This window comes from Micrasema longulum, unplaced genomic scaffold (assembly GCF_059751315.1).
Source record: "Micrasema longulum isolate JH-2025_06_02 unplaced genomic scaffold, ASM5975131v1 h1tg000487l, whole genome shotgun sequence".
NCBI classification, from domain to species: Eukaryota; Metazoa; Arthropoda; class Insecta; order Trichoptera; family Brachycentridae; genus Micrasema; species Micrasema longulum.
In genome coordinates, this window is record NW_028277684.1 from 1,039,793 (window position 1) to 1,061,002 (window position 21,210).

Here is a 21,210-nt window from a genome sequence, read left to right on the forward strand (position 1 = left end):
CATACAACACTGCATCGGCACACCAATTGAAGCGTAAATTGATCATTTGTCACAAAAAAAACAAGACGCTTAATTTTCAGCTCCAGTTACCATTTTAGGGACTATGAAATAATGCAGTAAAAATACAATTTGAATAAATATTTCTAGCCAACCTTATCGAAACAGAACCTTGGACCTACTCCACGAGACGAATAAAAAGTAAACGCTTTGTAATATTAAAATTGTCTGCTATTATGATAAATTTCTCGCTTGTCAGAGAGTGCCTTCGTATGACGGGTAAAATGTTTGAATGGATCTAGAATATCAAAATGTTAAAATAGTGGAGCCCGCTCCCGCATTTCGATGGCAGTTCAACGATTTAAGGAATGCAAAGTCGAGCAGAACCTTCTGTCCCATCCGTCATACCATCATACATACAGTAAGAAACTGGGCAGTCGTGACTCGTGACTACCGACTGCTGCTTCGCTTCAGATATGATACTGAAGGTATGTGCTAGTACAGGCGGAGGAATCCCGTGTCGGATGAGTGGAAAGTCAACTGATCTGGAGACGATTCCAGATGAATAGGCACTCTTGTATTCTAGATGAATATCGGTCAGTCGCCTTTACTTGTCGTTTAACGGTGGCTCTGAAACTTCGACTTCTAAATGCCGCTTCAATTAAATGTACAACGCGATTAAAAGTTATATCATTTTATTATTATTACTAATGTGTTGATCAAAATTTTTATATAGATGTGTGAAAAAATCGCTTTAAATTAATTGAGATATCCGAGAGGTTTTACTGCCTTCAATTGATAATTAAGTTTTTAAAAGAATACTGTCAAAAAAAGTCTTCATAATCGCAATTTAAGTTCCTACTAAGAATAAAACACACTAGTATTGTAGGGCCAAAAAAGGCTTATCTACAGGAATCCAAATTCTAGAATAAATTTAATCGATTAAAATTATTTTTTGCTCACTTTTAATAAACTAAACAAGTATGAGAAAGTTCGGTGTTTTTTTTTTAATTTGTTAATAGACTAAAATTAAATCAATTTTTATTATTTACTTTATGTATCGTATTATCAGCGTTGGGATTTTTTAAAGTTTTGTATTTTTGAAATTACTTTGCTCGCGACATCTCAAATTATCTTCGCCTTGATGAGTTCTGCTGATTGGTCAGTAACCGTAACCTACCGTAAACCGAAAATCCTTTAATTTTATAATTTTTATATTTTCAAGAAACTTCAACATATAATTTACTGCTCTAATTTCTACCGCGCGTAAGAATACATTTTTTATATCCAATTTCCCGTAGGGCTGAACTTCTTCATTGTTTACTAAACAAATTTATAGTTACAATATACGAGAATTTGATCGATTTAGGGGTCTGCATCTACCAGAGTTCATATCATTTCTTAATCCCGGATCAGTGTGAAATCTAAATCAGGAAGGCAAACGGCGGTAATTGTTGACACCGCGATATTCTGGTACCGGTACCGGGGCGGAGCAGCTGATGATGAGCAGATAAGGTGGCTCGGATCCAGGGTATCTCCACTCTCATCTCCTATCTAGCGGCCATCCCGTCAGTTGTCGGCAGTTACTATTTCAGAATCGGCTTACAATCTCGTCACGGGCACTGACAATATTCGTTAAATTGTTTTCAACTTTTTAGGACGGCGATATTTTCAGTTAAGAAAAGTTTTTTAATGATGCTATAAACTCGAAATTATAAAATTTTAATTGAATAATTAATAATGTTTACCGAAACGATTTTATTGGTCATCGTCATATTTTTAGATAGCGATGATTAACAGAAACAAAAATGTGATGAAATTTAATTTTTAAATGTTGGTTTACTAAGTCCATGAGAGGACTCGTGAGAAGTTCTTAACAAAAGCGAGAAAAACCTACTACAGAAAGATTTCGGTGCGTAAAAAAAGTACTCAACATACTTGGCTGCATTTAAAAGATTAGGTACCTACAACCTAACATGTCAAACAGAACAAAGACGGAATCCCTTTTAAGACACACACCTAAATATGTCCCCATTATTTTTGAAGACACCAAACATGTCCCTATCTGAAGACTAGATCGGAATAGAATAGCGAAAGCCCTTTAAAAAATGTGCGTAAGTAATGTTGAGGAGTGAGGAGAAGAAAAAGCTTATCTGATCCCGATCGGGCATCAGCCATCATACCGCACGGTCCGCCTAGGACTAGCATCTGCACTTCTCCGAGAATCCATTTTCCTTTACTTTCCCTTTTGTCGCGAGTCTGCAGCCGCAGTTGATAAAAGATTTGAGAGATGACGTGTTACAGATAACATCCCATAATGCCTCAATTTAGATTTCTGACAGATTCCGTGAAATGGTGAAATGCGAGAGTACAATATTAGTAAACACGTGTTCGTCTCGACAGATTGAGGTTTGACATATTGCGCTGGTGATCATCTTGATTTCGCTTAAAGATGTATCTTTAATAGATAGGACAATTGATTTGCAATTTCCTGATAACTATCTTATAAGAAAAGTAATAAAATACAAAACTTTAATCACAAAGCATGAACTATCATTATGGGTATAACATATTTTCAGAAAAGCTAATGGACGTCAATTTTTATTATTTTAAATTTGAAGTGGTATGCAATAAATACTATTGTTATTATTTTTTTAGTAGAATTTACTGACAAAGCACAAACAAAATATATTAAAACAGTTTTTATTTTAAAAAGAGAGGAAAAAAGAGTATCAAAATAATCACAATAACATTTTGTGTAAATGCTGAACACACGTAGGCGTGTATTTTTTTACGAGAAGTATTTAAATATAATTCAACAAAATTGTGTGGATTTGTTCCTGCGATAAAAACTAATTTTCTTTCATAAATGTGTTCACATTACTTATTTTATAATTTGCGTACAGGTGTATTTCTGATATGAAACTGAAATTCCAAATTAATAATATTAAAATGAATACATTCCTGTGTAATATTTCTTTAAAATATTAAGTTTCGTCGTATCTCCGCTGTGTTTTTACCCATCTTTACACGGATTAAGGCGATAGCTCAGACAGTCCAGAGATGTCCAGCTACTGCGATTCTCTGTGATCAAACAAAAAATACTATTTCTCACAGAAATATATATTTTTTTTAAATATTGTCAAAAATCTTGTTTATAAAAGTTTTTTAATTAGTTTTAAAAATAAATTTGCTACCTCGTGATTTAAACGAACTTTATTAATTTCTTTAATAATAAGGTAATGATTTTTAATTCCTTAAACTTGGTTCAAATGACTAAATATAAAAAAACATGGTTGTGCGTTTAGGTTTTTTTTATCCAACTTATCTAAAATTTGATACTATATTACATAACTAAATATCTTAACTATACCGAATTAAATTATAAAAGTAAATATAAAAAATAAAATTTAATTCCGAAAATTATTTAAAAGATTTTGAGCGCTTATGTTTACGTAGCTAAATACTGGGTTTTCATCCAAATTTTTCAAGGAAACGGGGAACTTTTTTAAATTTAATACGAAAGTCTAAGCATTTGCAGGGTTTGTGACCCAAAACGAAATGTAATCAAAATATTCAATAATTGAACAAATGCAGTTTAACAAGATGTAAAATGTACAACTGCATATATTACAACTGTAGATACAACTGTAGATACACGGGGTGAAAAGTGACTACTAAAACTAGATTTACTAGATCCCATAAATTACTAGCAGGGCCATCTTTTCCATAAAGGCACGTAGGGCACGAGCCCCACGTAAGAAAAGTTCTATAGAAAAAAATCATTAAAATAGTACTTTATAAACCATCCTTGTTCTCAACTACCGAACTGTTCAAAAAATTTCATGTTTAGGATATCTACGGAAATACTAATCCACATAGTGGAGGATATCTACGGAAAGTGTTGTATGCTCCAGGTGCATAAGGAGAGCCTCCCATCGGACCGTATTACGGGAAGGTTAAGAACAGGATGCCTCGCTCTACAAAGAATTAAAACTACTACGGCCAAACATCATTATATTTACATAGTACGGAAGCTTTTCAATAATTTACCACAAAATCTACGTCAAAAAATAAATTACGGAAAATTTAAGGATAAATTAAAGAAAAGCTTTTTGAAATAATTAACATTAACTGTGTTTTGAAAATAGAGATGTATGTTTAATATGTGTCTGTGTTTATAAATTTTGTGTTTTTATTTAATATTTTTTAGTGTTATATTTTCTCAATTTTTTAAATTGTTTAATATTTTATTTATTTTTTTATTTTGTTTTGCATTTTTTGATTCTTTTTTATGTTATTTTGTAAACTTGCCAAACACAAGAGCCAGACTCTTTTTTGGAAAGTTCAACATTAAGTGTTCCATTTTTTTACTGAATGTATTGTTTATTTATGCTAATAAAGGTTATTATAAAAATAAAGATAAAAAAATAAATAAAAATCTGTGTGCCCGATAAATAAAATGTACTTTAGAAGTCATTTTTGTACTTTCACATCACCTCGGGTGAGATGAATCGCGCAGTTTAATTGATCTGCTATTCCAACCTACATATGTGTAACAAAATTTCATTGTTAAGACATAGCTGAGCGACTACATAGAGATGTTTTCAAACTTTTTAGAAAACTGATAAATATTATATGTAAGACATTTTAACATCGATCGAATACCTCTTATGATAAGGAAAACTAAAGTTTTGCCCTTTTCTATATCATTTATTTCACATACTACAAGATCTTAAGCAAACTGAAAAAATATTTGAAACGTACGAAAGATGAAAAATATTGTACAGCTGGTAAAGAAATCGCCAATAGCAAGCAATAACAGGTCATAATAAGCTATGCTAATTTTTACGAATCCCCTACAGGATTGAATCCAGTGCTTGTCTTCGATGATTTGGATGTGCTCAAAATTATTTAATGGTTATATGTATTATTTTACCCGTATTTATATACCAACGAAACCAATTTGACGAATTAATAATACGTTTTATTTTTTCAATATGTAATTATACCAAATACAAAAAGGGGAAATACAGAAATTTAGGAAAGAAAAGTAGGTATTGTGTACCATTTTTATATTAAATATAAAACTAATATATTATTGTTATCAAAAACATTTTTCACTTTGTGGTATGACATTTTACACTTATTTGTTTATAAATTTGTATAAACCACATAATTTTTTTTATTTTCTTTTTATTAATTTTTTTTTTTAATTACGCTTCGACCGGTTTCGAGGTTACTACCTCATCGTCAGGAATATTTATATAATAAAACTTTCATACAATATTTTATTATATAAATAGCAACGCGTGTAATTATAAGTTAGTTAAATTCCTGACGATGAGGTAGTAACCTCGAAACCGGTCGAAGTGTAATTAAAAAAAATAAAAAAATAAGTGGTTTATACAAATTTATAAACAAATAAGTATAAAACTAATAGATTAAAATTCCACTTTTTGATGACCACTAACAGAACGAAACACGTCCCGGTTTATGTTTTTATGCTTATGTTTTTGAATTAAAAAAAAAAGCAAACTTTTTATCCATTGGTAATATTTTTAGAAACCATTTTATATCGTTTAACAGTGTGATTAGTATATTAATTGATATCAATGCATACATAAGTAATAAGTACCATAGTAAGATCATCATTTAAAGGTTGAACGGTACACGAATCTGTGTAGTAAGTTGTAATTTCCCGGGGTCTCGGTAATGGTAGAGCAAGTTTAGCTTCATCTCAGATCGGCCTTCCGATAGGCCGTCAATTGACGATTTTATTCGAGCCATTGTGCCTTGTGCCGTTTGGGTTAAGCCCTGACATTTGGAGAGGCATCACACTTTATCCTCTGAGCAGTTTGTGAGTAGAGATATGCGCGGATCCCTGCGCCCCGCACCAGCTGGGCTTGTACCATTGTGTTTTATGACCGTCAGCATTAGCATAATGTTTTCATTAAATAACAATAGCAATAGCATTTACTAAAAGTAGTTCCTAATTTTGAAAAATGCGAAATAACATCATCATCGTCAATTCCTTATCAGTACATTGGTACACTAATCGCAGCGATCTCGCGGTCATTTTTTGTTACATTAATGTAAGATGGTCATCAGACTCCGGGACTACGAAATACTAAAACAACTCTAGGCATTTTCCTGCGATATTTAAGAGCAGCATAATAATACTGTCATAAAAAATATTTTTAAGTTTGTAATTTTGAATTCCCGCAAAAACGGTCAAACCATTGGCCACGTCCCCAATACGTTACGATTTATATTCATTTGTTCCTGACCATTCAAATTCGTTTAAAACATTGTCACGAATCTTGACGTCACAACTATCAAGGCCAAACATGTCGCGTTTTTCTAGTGACGAATTTATTTTTTAAATTTATAAATAAAAGCATTTTTCTAGAATGTCCATATTGATTTTGAAAATACAATTAATTATTCTACATCCATTTCGTATATTTTTATCGTTATTTGTAGTATGTATGTGATATTTCCCTATTGTAATATAAAAATAAAAAAAACGAAAACCTAGGCCTCGCACTCGCTTTACTTATAATTATGGTTTAGTGATCCCTAAAATTTATAATAAATTTGGAAATAGATTACATTGTACCTTTTATTTTTAATCTACTTTCTACTGGCTTTAGATTTAATAATAGATGTAACAATAATAAAATGAGAAATTGGCTTCTCAATCAAGAGTTTTTATCTTAATATAGAATGAAATATTGTGTTCATATGTATTAATGTATTTGTTTTATATGCTTTTATGTAACATGTACAATTTTTTAATTGAGCAGATGCAGGTGTTTCTGTTTTTTACTTTGACTGAAACTGTTGATGCAAAAATATATTTTTTAATTACGATTAGTTTCATATTTCCACCAACAGTGGCTTGGCGGGATTTTTGTATTTACTGGTTATATTTTTATTTATGTATAATTATCTTATATCATCTGTAGGTACTCATATATTTCAGTAAATAAAAAAATATGCTAGTTGGCCATAAAGCGCTAGAATTACAAATAGCAAAATAGTATTATGTAATTCATACAAATATCATAACTAATGTACATATGTAAGTAATATTTTTTAAAAACCATTATTACTTTCCTTTTTTTCCTTATGCGCACCGATGCTACACGGAGAATTGTATTAGAACTTAGACTAATTAATTACCAAAAACAAAAAAAAACACTGTGGTAAAAAATAAATTTTTAAAGCAGTAGTTCAAGCCAACCATTCTAAATATCGAACCGCAGGACGTCATGCACAGTAGTTAAATGCACTAACCTTTTTAGCACTACATCTCAAGGCGTACAAAATACTAATATTTTAAACAATATTTTGAGTTTGTCCAAATTTTTGTAGACAAGGACTGGATTCAATTCCCTGGGGAGCTGTTTATATTAACATATTACAACAGAGATGAAGAACATTAAAGAGTAGGTGTTCTTTGTCTCTGTTGTAATATATTAATAATACTTTAAAGATAATAAAAATAGCATTGGCATTAACATGCTAAGTAAAATAATTTAGCAAGGTATTGAAATTGTTTGAAAAAGCATATATAATCGACAGTATTGTATTTTTGGTATGCCAAGATCAAGAACTCATCGTCATTCCTTCAGACGCGATAGTTGACGCTCTTTAATTCAAGTTTGATACTAAAAGCTTTTTCTTTTCAGCGGGAAAGGTTCCATTTGTTCGAATCACAAAAAATGACAGTCGGTATCATTTTACTCTGTGTTAAATACCGTAGCATTCAATGTATTCAGAAGATCGATTTAGTGGTTATCTACCTGCTTAATGCTTTAGTATGGTTAAAATTTATATCAAAAGATGAGCTTATCTGTCCCTAGATGCAATTATACGAGTACACTATGCATATATTTCATCATCAATCCACTTGAAGAAAAAAATGTTTGCTTGATTTTTTTACTTAAGTTAACCAAAATTTACTACACAATAATATAAAAGCTGACATACGTAAGACCATTGATGAAGAAAAATATATTTTTTAACCGTATTATTGTTTAAGGTTTGAATGCTCGGCTTTTTTACAAAGGATTGAAAATACGAGTACCTATCAATTTAATCTTTATTTTTTTCCTTCTTGCATAAGTTTTATTTATTTATTTAACTTTTATTAATGTTTTTTTGTCGGCCTCGTGGTGTATAGTCAGAGCTAATGCCTACCATACAAGAGGTCTCGGGTTCGATTCCCGACAGGGTTGATATGAAATATTTATTTAAAAGGGTGTTTTTACACTAGAATGTTTCACAGTCCCTGGACTGGTACCTGAAGCGTGAGACTGATCATCTTACCTTCTTGTAACAAAAATGATCAAGATACGCTGCTATTGGTGTACCGATGCAGTGCCCTATGCACCATTAGGTGCCGAAAGGGAATGATGATGATGATGAATGTTTTTTTTTTTTAATGTTGTACTTGCAACAGAAGCGTTCATAATTTTGTCTGTAAAGTAATGTGCCTTTTGCCCTATCAAGGGCAAATAAGGGAAAGGAAGCAAAGTTAGAAACGCAACATATTATTTGTTCTTAACAGACTACGATCGGAAATTCCGTATCCCCGTAGGGGTAGGCAAAGAAAATGAAACGCCACATGTTTGTTTTTCGGTATTTAATCTTATTCTACTCGAATAAATCTTTTCGTAATATTCTTAAATTATGTAAATTTTTGACATAGTAATAATTGTTATTCGGCGTGTTGTTGGGAAAAACAGCGCGGTGCGAGGCATTTGTAAATGTATATTTTACCTCCCGCTCCCTTCCGGTGAATCCCGTCTATTTGGCAAACCGGAAATGTCCTAAAGCGCGGTAACGACGGAACAGCGATAAAAAGCGCCAAGCGCAGGAAGTGCGTGCGCCATTTTAGATCCGATATTACGGAGGGATACGAGCTTTGTTCTCTGTACTTACTCGCAACGTTCTATTTTATTTCCCTCTTCAAAAGTGCACTTGCTGACCGATTACGTCACAGATTTTCTACTCCACCTATCTCCGGCATCTTAGTGTGAGGCTTGCCGCGCGGTCGGAGATCCAGGTTTGATTCACATGAGTAAAATGTGATTTTTCTAGAACCTTATAGTATCGTTTTCCTTTTACTCACCGCTGTAATTAGATTTCTAGCTTTTTGTTTTTGAATAAAAAACAATGATATTTTTTTCAGTCAAACCCTATAAAAACATTTAAATGCGATTAAAATTGTTTTGATGAGCACACTACTATACACTCATCAATCCGTGCCTCATTTCTGAGGATGGTGATTACGCCTGACTTCAAGAATGGCTCATCTGTGGACAGTCTCCCTCCATCTGGAACGGTCTTGTGCTCTTCTATAGGCATTTGTCAGTGATGATTCTAATAACTCAGTGACTGTACCGCTCCATCTTGTCGATTGACGTCCACGCTACCTTTTCCCTTGACACTTCCCAGGAGAATAGTTTTCTCCAAACTATCAGAGTCTCCCCTGGAAATATGCCCAAAGAACTGCAGGATTCTTTTCTCGCACATGTATATCAGTCTTTCTCCTATGTCCAGTTCCTGGAGAATAGATGCATTCGTACGTCTGGCTGTCCACGGAATCCGCAGCACTCGCCGCCAACACCACATCTCGAAAGCTACGATTTTTTTATTTTCAGATTCCCTCAGTGTCCAACACTCCACACCGTACATGAACACTGAGAAAACCAAGGCCTTCACCAGTCTCTTTTTGGTGTTAATGGTTAGCTAGCGTGTAAAAACTGTTCGGATAAAAGGAAAAAAGGTGGTGTTACTTATCGTTAATAAGTAGGAATTCAAGTACTCGTTTATGATTTAATTCCAAAACTATAGAATTCTTTTCACTTTACGTAGGAATGCAATTTCCGAAAAAGTACTCGTATTAAATATCAGTTTATCATATATTTAAAAGAAATAAACGGGTAGAAATTATTACAAATTTAAAGAAAAAATCTGATTGGGATCTATAAAAAGTTAATGTTGTTTGAAAACATTCAAAAACAAACTTTTTTTTTTCACAAAAATCCATTTTTTCCATTTTTTTTGTAATTGCATTTTCGTCGAATTAATCGGTGAACGGTGAATAAAACATTTACGCTCCTGACTTTTTGCTACTTTACAGATTGGAGGTTTTAAATACTATAAATATGCCCATGGCAACGCTGATAATTTTGCTGAAAACCGCGAGTAAATCGGTCCAGCAGTTATTTAGTCACTCATACGAATGTTGCGTTTTATATATATAGATTGACGATAATTATATTGGGTCCTGGTTCTATTTCCCACACAGAACTGTATATTTTATCCGCCCGGATACAGAAAGAGTAGCCATGTTCATAATAAAACGTGTAACCAAATTACTGAAATATGCTTTTAATGTTGCAGTTCTTATTCCGAGTTTCTATGATCCATTATGTTTTGAGTATAAGTTAGTTTGTAAACTTATATTTGAATTGATGAAACTCAATATCATTGAATAGCCTTTATAGTTCCACTAACCGCCCCTAGCCTAGCATTGAGCTGCGATCGCGACTGAGCACTGAACTGAACATTCCCTCGATACTATTCTCGTCTTGCGTCTTGCGTCTTGCCATTGCCGGTATGGTCTGCAGTCTGTACGCCTCTAGTCTGTACGGTGCGAGGCTCACGGAGGCCACGGAGACCCGCTCAGTCGAACGATTGTAACTCAACACTGGAATAAAGGGCCGATATTCTGAGAGCGATGCGATCCTTTGTATCGGGACTTGGCAATAATTGGCCCCTCCTTGAGATGCATTACACGATCTAAAGTATCAAAATGTTTTGATACTCAACGAGCACAGGGGCACCGAGAACTTTATAACCATTTTGAGTCTAAAATATTTTAATCATTTTTTTATATTTTTTTTTAAATTCATTTTCACACACCTTACGGGTTACATACATTCAACAAAATATTTTTACTTTTAAAATTCACATTCTACTGTTAATGATAATATTTTTATCATCTTTTGTAAAAGTTGTCTGAGTCTTTTGTTCAATTTTGTCTGGTAGTTTATTGTATAATTTCAGTCCATGGTTTATTAGTCTCGATTGTCCTTTTCTCGTTTTAAAAGGTTGTACACCGCAAGACAAAAAAAATTACGAGTTTACCTGCTACCGCGCCCCTTGACTTTACTGAACCCTTTTTCTAAGAAATCCTTTATCGATACCTCTTTCTTTTGTTTAAGAAATTAAGGACACTATGTGTCACCTTTCTACAATATTTACATTTTAAAATGTCTCAACAGTCTTGTTTTACCCGCGTTTGAGTGAACATAACACAACAATCATGGAAAGTGCAAAGCAAATGTCGATTGCGATAAAATCCAAAATAATCACATTGTCGCAAGAAAACATATCTAATTGTGAAATATCTCGTCGAGTTGGGTATTCAGAAGGTGCAGTGAGGTTTTTATTAAAAAAAATCCAAGAAACTGGATCCATAGAACGGAAAAAAGGAAGCGGACGGGGGCGCGTGACATCTGCCCGAGATGATCGCTTAATAAAAAAAATTGTTATGCGCGATCGATTTTTAACGGCACCTGAAATACACGCAGAGGTGCAGTCTACCAGCACATCAACATTTTCAGTAAAAACAGTGTCCAGGCGGCTGTTGGAGCATGGTTTCCAAGCACGGAGTCCCGCAAAGAAACCATTACTCACGGACAAAATGAAGAAGGCTAGACTGGATTGGGCGAAAGAGCACCAGAATTGGACCTTGGAGGATTGGCAAAATGTTGTTTTCTCTGATGAATCAAAATTCAACCTTTTTGGTCCAGACGGCAGAAAGATAGTTCGACGAAAACGTGGGGAAAGATATCATCCGTCGTGCGTCACTCGAACCGTTAAACATTCACCCTACGTGATGATTTGGGGGTGCATGACAGCATACGGTTTAGGACCTCTAAATTTTGTACAGGGTACGATGAATGCCATTCAGTACAAAAAAGTGTTAAAAAAACATATTATTCCAACAATCGAGGACATTACGCAGTATACCGCGGACCCAATTTTTCAGGACGATTCTGCGCCGTGCCATAGAGCCCGCACTGTGAGTACAAATATATTTATTTTTTAATGCATTTTGTGACCACATGATAAATAATTTATTGTTTTTTTATAGATCAATGAATTCAAGGAGAAAATTGGCTTAAAATCGTTGACGTGGCCCGGGAATAGCCCTGATTTGAACCCGATAGAAAATTTATGGGCGATTATGAAAAAAAAAGTCGGGAAAAAAAAAACAAAAAACATTGAGGAATTAAAAAAAAACTTAATTCAAGTTTGGGAAGAAGAAATAACATCAGAAATTTTAGATTCGCTTTACGCTTCTCTAAATAATAGAATTTTACATGTTATAAAAAATAAAGGTGAATTCACTAAATACTAAATATTTTTAAATGTTATAAATATGTTTAAATGTAAAATACTTTAATTTAAAATAAAGCGATAAGAACCTACTTCTTAAATATGAATTAAAAAATAACATGTCTTTTATTATTCCATCACAAACACTCGACCATAAATGAACCGTTATGGGTCTCTAAGGTTCGGGTAATCTGATACCTGATATATAATGGCAATTTCTAAGTACAATTCATGAGTAAGATTTTTTATTTTAACCTTGAAATAACGAGTAGTCATCACATATGTCAAACAATATAAAAAAAACTAATTAAATATCAAGAATAATTCATTATATGTCAATTTTAGTTTTTTTTGAGAACTCGTAAATTTATTTGTCTTGCGGTGTATATGATATTTTTCTGATATTCTCGTATTGTATTCATGTTTACTACAGTGTTTTCAAGTTTTAATTCATCGTCTACAATTACATCAGTGGCTAATTTATGAATAAATTTTATCATTTAATTGTTTAGTTTTTTCAAAAAGTTCTTTAGTTGCTGTTAGATAGGGTAGGTCATATACTAACTTGTATATTTTATTTTGCTGTCTTTGTAGTCTGTATATGTCATTTTGATTTCCTGTTCCCCATAGTAGTTGCATATAACATATTTTGGTTTTTACATTAGCTTAATACGTTTTTTTTTCCTTTATTGGAACAAAGTTTTAATTTTTTTAAAAAAGACCCGATAAAGTCACCACTTTGCTCATTAAATTGTTGATATAAATTGTCCATGTCAATTGTTTGTCTATTGTTAGTCCTAAGTATTTAGCATGTTCAATTTCAGTTAGTCGTTCATTATTTATGTCAGCATCTTTTTATGCAGTTTATAAAATAAAAATAACAACTCAATTAATACACTGTTTCGGAAATAATACTACTTCCTATCAACGGGTGTACATTAATTATCTTACTTTGATTGATATTAGTTAGCTATGCCTAAAAAACTTACCGTGTCCTGTCATATGTTCTTGTGTAAAATAAAATAATAAAAGAGCCAGAACCCTTGACTAGTAAGTTCGCCTCGTTAGGCTTCTTTTAGTTAAAAACCGCAAAGGGAAATCGTGCGCAAACTAGCCCCCCCGTGGTCTACTGGTTAGCCTAGATCTGAGGGTTCCAAATTCGATTGCGGAAGGGTCAAGTAAAATATTGAATCGTTTAGTGGTTTTTCACTCTAATACTTAATTCGCCATAGAAACTTAATAATGCTGATCACCTTACAACATTGGAGTACCAATGCAGTGCTCTATGCACCACGAGGCGCAAATAATGGATTTATCATGGTTATAGTTTTCGCTTTGGTATGTATTTTACCTTTATTAATTTTCAGACAGGTATAATCATCCGCTTTAAAGTTCAGGTGAAAGCAGCAAGATTTTTACTGAAATTTTCCGATACTGCTATTTTTCGTTTAATCATGAAGTATTATGTCATTTTTACGATGTGCATTCTTCGTATATTTTAACATAAGAACTGAATTTTAATTTATTTTTTATTAAAAGAAAGTAATTAAAATGAATGTTAAACAATGTCACGACCACTCTGTGATTAGCGCAAGACGCAGGGCGCAGGTAGTGATCGTACGACAATATATAAATATACAATATCAGCTTGTAAAGTAACACTCGAGAATGAGAAGTGAAGCTGAAGGGACTGGAGTATGTTTGTTTAGCAAGTCTATACTAAACTTCTATACTGCACAGTGAACACTGTTCAGTATGTACGCTGCACGAGAGCAATAATAGTGTCGCTTCCTTTGAGCATTACCCACCTTTATTGCACTATTTGGTCGTATTAACTTACTCAGCGGGGAACGTTTGATAAACTGTTTGTCAAAATTTCAATTGATAAATGTATTTTTGTTAACAAAAAAAGTTAAAAAGCTGTTTATAGGACATTAAACCGTAATATTTTTAAAATTGTTATAAAATTATTGGAGTTAGACAGAAAAACATGATGAATGTTACACTCATTTAATCTGATTGATTACTGATTATTGTAATAATTCTTTTCACTACTTATAAAACCAGTTTAACTTTTGCATTAGTGACAAATAAATAATAAAAAAAATTTTTTTGATAAAAAACGATTATTTTAATATACATATGTATCTTAATATGCTTTTAATTTCGGAAATAGATGTATTTCATGTTATTTTCTTGATACTTATTTTCTAGGCAATATTACTTTATTCAGTTCGTACATATCTATATTGATTAAAAATTTATCAAACCAGAAATTAAATATAAAAAAAGAAAAAAATAATGCCAATAATTAATTGTGTCATATGTAATTTGTATATTTGATCATTCATAATTACATAAACAAATATTTTTAATACTATTTACTTCCGATCTAAGTTGAAAATTCGGGTACATTTTTTTATACATACTTATCGGCGTTTTTTGATAGCTTTATCTAAAAAAACTAATTAAGCTTTTCTGAAAATAGTTGTGAAAATGTTATGTTCCTTTTACGTTTTACGGTGCAATAACTCTATCTCCCCATTCTTAATACTTAAAGTAAAAAGTAAGCGGGACGTTTAGATTATTTAGTTCTACTAAACACTCGAGACACATAACCGCAACGCAACTCAATTCCCAAAACTTGATTATTATTTGTAATATGAGCCAACTAAATAAATAAAAAATAAAAACATGGATGAACGCTGCACTCTTAGTACGTAGTACAGAGTTCTATGAAGAAAAGAAGAAAAAAAAGATTCAAACATATCATTTTAGTTTTACTGAAAAAGTTGAAGAAGCCGTGGCGTGTAATAAGTGGTTTTATTTAGTAGAATAGTCCGATTTAGTTAAACATGGAGTGGGTATTGTTAAGAGTAACAGCGCTTTACCTGCCCTAACAGATCTGTTCTCTACTCTCCCCTCTGCACTTCACCGGAAACATTTTCGCTAAGCAACAATGCCTGCCGTCTCCACACAGCCATTTGATCGTTACTTTGTACCCACTTTGTTTTGTTTACTGGTAGAAATCATTGATTACTCCCAACTCGACAGGTTAACAGTAAATAGGTTGGAGAAATCTGTAAACAAATCACCCTAAAAACGGTTAATTTATTGTTTTCTTTATGCTCGACCATAATAATGTACAACTCGGGTGGGGGAAGGTTAAAGCTAGTCTTTGTAATCAATATTCCCAAATGAAGTTGTTACAGATATGAAACACGATTCGGAGCGAGCATTGGACAAAAACCGCGGGAAAGTGGCTGTCGCGTGCGAAATATTTGTTTCACGCAAAACAAATATAAAATATTACGACGATGTATTTATTTTCTTATTCCCGTATCGCATTACCGTCGATAAACAATCTAAACCGAAAATGTTTCCGGACTCGCGAAGGGGTAAGTTCACGTGGAAGTATGTAAAATTACGTTCGCAATCAGTCGGCCGCGATAAGCAGACAAAATTATCGTTCGGCATGCGAGAAGTTATCTTCAGCTTGTAGGAAGTTATTGGCGCGCTCGCCGTGGCTGAAGCTGACGAGACGCCGACGTGACGTCCGCGACACCCGCGACGCATAATCTGTAGCGAAAGTAATTCTGATAGCAATATTTATATTTCATATCGTTAGAATACGAAATTCGTAAATTATTTATAATCTGAAATTGCTGTTTCCCAATATCAAAGAAGTATTCCTCAAAATCTTTTAGGGTAAATATTTCAATGATTCTCCCAGTGCCGAATCGTCGAGCTTTTTTGATCTTTCACCGTTTTTGTTTAGCTATTTCTAATATTGGCCTTGCGGTGTAATGGTCAGCGCGTTTGCCTACCATGCCAGAGGTCTCGGGTTCGATTCCCGACATGGTTGACATGAAATATTAATTTAAAAAGGTGTTTTAAAAAAATATTTCATAGTCCCTGGCACCTGATGCGTAAGCCTGATCATATTACATTTATATAACAAAAAATGATCAAGATACGCTGTTATTGGTGTACCAATGTAGAGCTCTATGCACCATTAGGTGCGGAAAAGGAATGATGATGATTTCTGATATATTGATGAGTTATTTTATTTTAGTTCCACTTTTTAGGAACTTTCACAATTATTTAGTCCCACCTCAACACAGAACTATCTCCATAGGGTTCGGAACGTGTGTCCACAGTCAAGAAGTGAGTATATACTCAATTAATTTTAAAAAAACAAATTATTCTGAGACCTTAAAAACAATATTGCAAGAAAGATGTTGCTTCAAAAAAAAGGTTAAAAAAAATATTTTAAATTAGAAAATATTCGAAGGAGCTGCTATTGCTATTGTAAAATCGTTGTAAATTAACAATGCTAATGCTAATTACGCCTTCGCTTCCATTTCGTGGATACAAGGCGTTAAGGCTATTCCTCTCACTGGGGCGAGGGTCGGGGCGGCCATAAGCCCCGAACAATCGTGCCCTAAGCTGCCGCAGCGCCCCGCACCAGTATAGGGGATATGCCCAGTCGGGGGCGCTTATTCGATTGCCATTTAGCCGCGACAACAATCACACCGGAGATCAAATATCTTTTATATTTATTTACTCTCCAATCTGTGGTTAGGATTATGTCGTAAACTGATCGGATATAAATTATTTTCTTTTTGATGATTTAAAAAACCAACAGTATTAGTTGTTTGAACGCATTTTAATTTACAGAACAATTATTATTTATTTACCGACGCACAAAAGGACTTTTAGGCAGGCACATTAAAATATATAGTGTTACAACTAATTAAAAAACAATGCGGAAAAATGAGGAGAATGTGTAGTTTTTTTTAAAATTGAAATCCGAAAAAAACTGTCATATGTAGATATATTTACCATGTGAAGGGTACATCATATGAAGGATGAATGTCAAAAAAAGAAGTTTTCAGATATAACGTTAAGGTTTTTAAGACATTAAAATTAACTTGTAAATGTAAGGAACCCGCTTAGTGTAAAGAGGTAATATAGTTTTATATTATCTAAAATGGTTTTCATTAATATTAAACTATCGCTTTATTTTTAGTATTTAACCGACTACCACCCTTTATCCCCTGTGTGCATTTCTTTTTCCTGTTTAAGTATCTTCAAAGGTAGACAATTTTATTAAACAGAAATGTAGATCATGCAAACTGCCATTATTAGTTTGAAACACATAATAACTGACACCCATCATTCATATCCTATACCCTTCATATTTATAATGTAAAAATATCATTTTATAAAAAATTTTAAAAATTCTATTGATGTTCCTATTTTCTAGCAGCATATTATAGATTATCGACAGATATAATTTAGGCTTAGTTAGATTAGATTGTATTGTATTATTTTTAGTTCTTTGTAAATTATTATTAATGACATACTTGCAGTTTAGTGCTGATGCGTGAACATTTAGTGCCTTTCAAAAAAAAAAGGTTTTTGATTTTCTTATTGTGGTGATCTACTTGATTAATGATTATTATATGTACATATAAAATGCCCAGCAATACCGCAGTTACATTCCATCGGCGACACTACCAAAAGTTCTACTCCCTAGCGTCCGTGAGTGGTCTCTTGGGTCCCGCAAGCCCTGGACAATGTGGCCACTGACATAACATCAGGGCCGTATAAGATACCGAGAGGATGAATGGCGAGTGCCCGGCGCTATAAAACGGAACCCCGAGCTAGAGCTCAGAATAGGTAACCCCGACATCGAAGAAGGTAAAACAAAACCACTTCGGTCGACAATTTCCCAGGATATAACTTTGGAGACCTTTCTTCCAACTGGTCGCTAACGTCAGATGGACCTGACATGACACGCGAAGAAGAAGGATCGATTATTGAACATATCAATCGAATTGGCACTGATAACTTTTTCAAGTAGACAGTTTTGATGGTTCGCGATGTAGTGAGTCAAGATATACTTTTGTTTATTTTTAGTATTTCCATAAAATTCTGTATTTTTATTTGGGAAAAAACAACAGTTTTTACATGCATTGTATACAGAAAATAAGAATATATATAAACGAAAATTGTGAAAACAGTCAATATAAATTTTCCACAGCGGTGTAAGCTATTGATTAAGTACATTATTTGTATTAAAAAAAAGCAATTTAACAATTAAGAAATGTTAGGTAGTTAGAAGTTGCAATTAAAATAAAAATACATATATTGTAGAAGGTTGCAGTCCTCAATTAAATTTATTTTCATAAATATTTTACTACCATCAACAAAGAGTACATATTTGGCATGGTGAAAGCATTCCTGAATGTCGTTAATAAATATATTTTTAAAAAGGGGTCCTAGAATTGATCCTTGTGGTACGTCAGATGTAACAGAAAAACAGTTGGATTTATATCCAGAAATTACTACAGCTTGTGATGTGTTATCAATGTAAGAACATATTTATCGATACAAATCACCACTGATGCCAATTAGTTTAATTTTTAATAGTAAAGTTTTATGATCAACTTTATCGAAGGCTTTACTAGATTGAGTAAACTTGGAATCGGTTGTCCATATTTTTCAAAAGATAATTAGTATAATAAACTAAATTTGTTGCGGTAGATCTTCCAGGTATAAAACCATGTTGTGAAGTACTAAAATAATTTTTGTTTGAATACGTGTAGCCGAGTACTCACACCAATAAGTATTATAATAATTATTAATCTCTTTCGATCAAACCGAATTTGTAGTAAGCGCGGAAGTCTAGGACTCCACGAGTATATTCCGGTATTAATAATTTAAGTATAATCAATTCTGGAAACATTTGTGTAACTAGGCTCAATTTGCCGCGATAGTAATGATGGGTGTCGCGAGTACGAGTAGAATTAAAAGACGAACTTACATTGTGCAGTTTGTAGTACAGTCCGCATGCGTTGCAGACTGGCTCCCCGTTCTGGTTGCGTCTCCATAGCGTAGTGGTCGTGGTCTTGCAATTCGCGCACGACGTGCCCGCACGACGCGCTGCACTTTGCAAGGACTGGAACAAAAGGAACATGCTTTATAATAAGGATGCCAGTTCTCAACTTCTCGAAATCGAGAAGATTGCTCTTTATAATATAATGCTCGAGCAGATTACTAATAGCGAGGAAAATCCACTCTAGTACCTACACATTTAAAAAATAATAATACTTATAAATTCAATAGGTAATAATAATCATGGGAAAATTAGTGTTACAAATTCCTTCCTACACGTATGAGAAATGTACGAGATGTACGTTGTGATTTTATGGACAATTAAAATGCACACAAAAACATAATTCTTAGTTTAAAAGTTATCAATCTCTTTCGGGTCAGGTCAAAAATAAAATGTATCAATAGAAAATATATATCGATGCTCATTTTTGTCAAATAAATTAAATCTTCATAAAAAGTACAGACTTGGATTAATTTGCTGAAGTGAATGTTATTTAAGGTCACACTGACCATTTTACTTTATATTATGTGATTTACGATCAATAAAACGCCGTATCTGTGTAAATAAATTCAACGCCATACACAACGTGAGAATAAAATAATGTTTTTTTGTAAATAGCGAGTCATTTTATCATTTATTACTAAATATACAAAAGGTGCTTTGTCAGAAATGAAAAGGTTTAAAGGTTTTTAAATGCCTCTCTTCAATTTCGAGAGTACTACAGGACCCGAAAAAAGATACAATGATGAAAAAACAGAGTGGATTCAATAACAAAACTCCCTCAATTCACCTGACATCCAAACTGTCATTTTTTTTTGGATTTTGAAACCTCATCAATAATGCTACACCCTGATCCATCATCCACACGAGACTATGCAATACGCTGCCGTGGTATTTTGTACCGTTTCAAGTGAAAACATTAAATTTTATTTTGAATAGTTATTAGAACAAAAAAAAACACAATATATGTCGAATTGACGGTTTAATTCTATCAGGCGTAAAATAATATCTTTGGATTATGCAATTTAATAAGTAAGTTATTGATGTTTAAATGCAAAAATAAAATATTAAGCATTTCCATATTTACATATTTCATAATAAATTATTTATGAAAGTACTTTTTTTTTAATCATTTTGAATCGTAACAGTGGGCAAGAACTTCAAATAATCCATGTGTTGTAGGTAATTAAAAAAATTAATAACGAAGCTGGCTATCTGATTTTTCACTAAAATGTTTGACAAATTATTAAATATGATTTATTATTAATATTTTTGTCGGTTTGCACCTACATAGATACAACATATTTTTATAGGCAGTTTGCGTGTGTTCATTAAAATTGTATTTTATTTATTTTAATTTTATTTTAGTTCAATTCATTTGTCCACTGATTTTACTGAATTAAAATACCTCTGTTTACGTGTCGATAATTAATATGAATATCACCGCATCGTCATGTTGCGCTAGGTAAAACAAAATGGTGTACCATACAAATCCATTAATCCAAACATTTGAAAGTGAAATATTATTTTTAACACTACAGTCAGTATCGGAGGCTACTCAAATCAATAAATTAACATCGCTCAGATTTATGATTAGTATACAAGAAATGATAGTTCGCATTAAAAAAAAACAAAATAGCACAAAAACTCAAAACTTAATGTGACGGGAGATTTTTAAGTTAATTTGTGTATCAAGCCCAAACATTTTAAATAAAATTATACCTACATAATTTGTATCTTTTTAAATCAGAAAAAGATGCATGCCTCTATAATATTAATTAAAAACGTTGTGTTCATTGAATAACTCAAGTGCAAGATGAAATAATGACCCAGTAAAGAAAAAGAAAAGAAGTTTAAAAATTTTCCTTTTTGCCCACGGCGAATTC

The 21,210-nt window shown here is 32.8% G+C and overlaps 1 protein-coding gene across 5 annotated transcripts in view; it reads right to left on the reverse strand.

The window, feature by feature from the left end:
• Nucleotides 1-21,210, reverse strand: part of LOC148281181 (GATA-binding factor C-like) — a 167,203-nt gene that overhangs the window by 31,466 nt on the left and 114,527 nt on the right. For all 5 annotated transcript variants that reach the window (XM_088227070.1, XM_088227068.1, XM_088227067.1 and 2 more), the window contains one exon: nt 19,253-19,387. In XM_088227070.1, the coding sequence (XP_088083196.1) occupies nt 19,253-19,387 (135 nt within the window). The remainder of the gene's footprint in view (nt 1-19,252; nt 19,388-21,210) is intronic.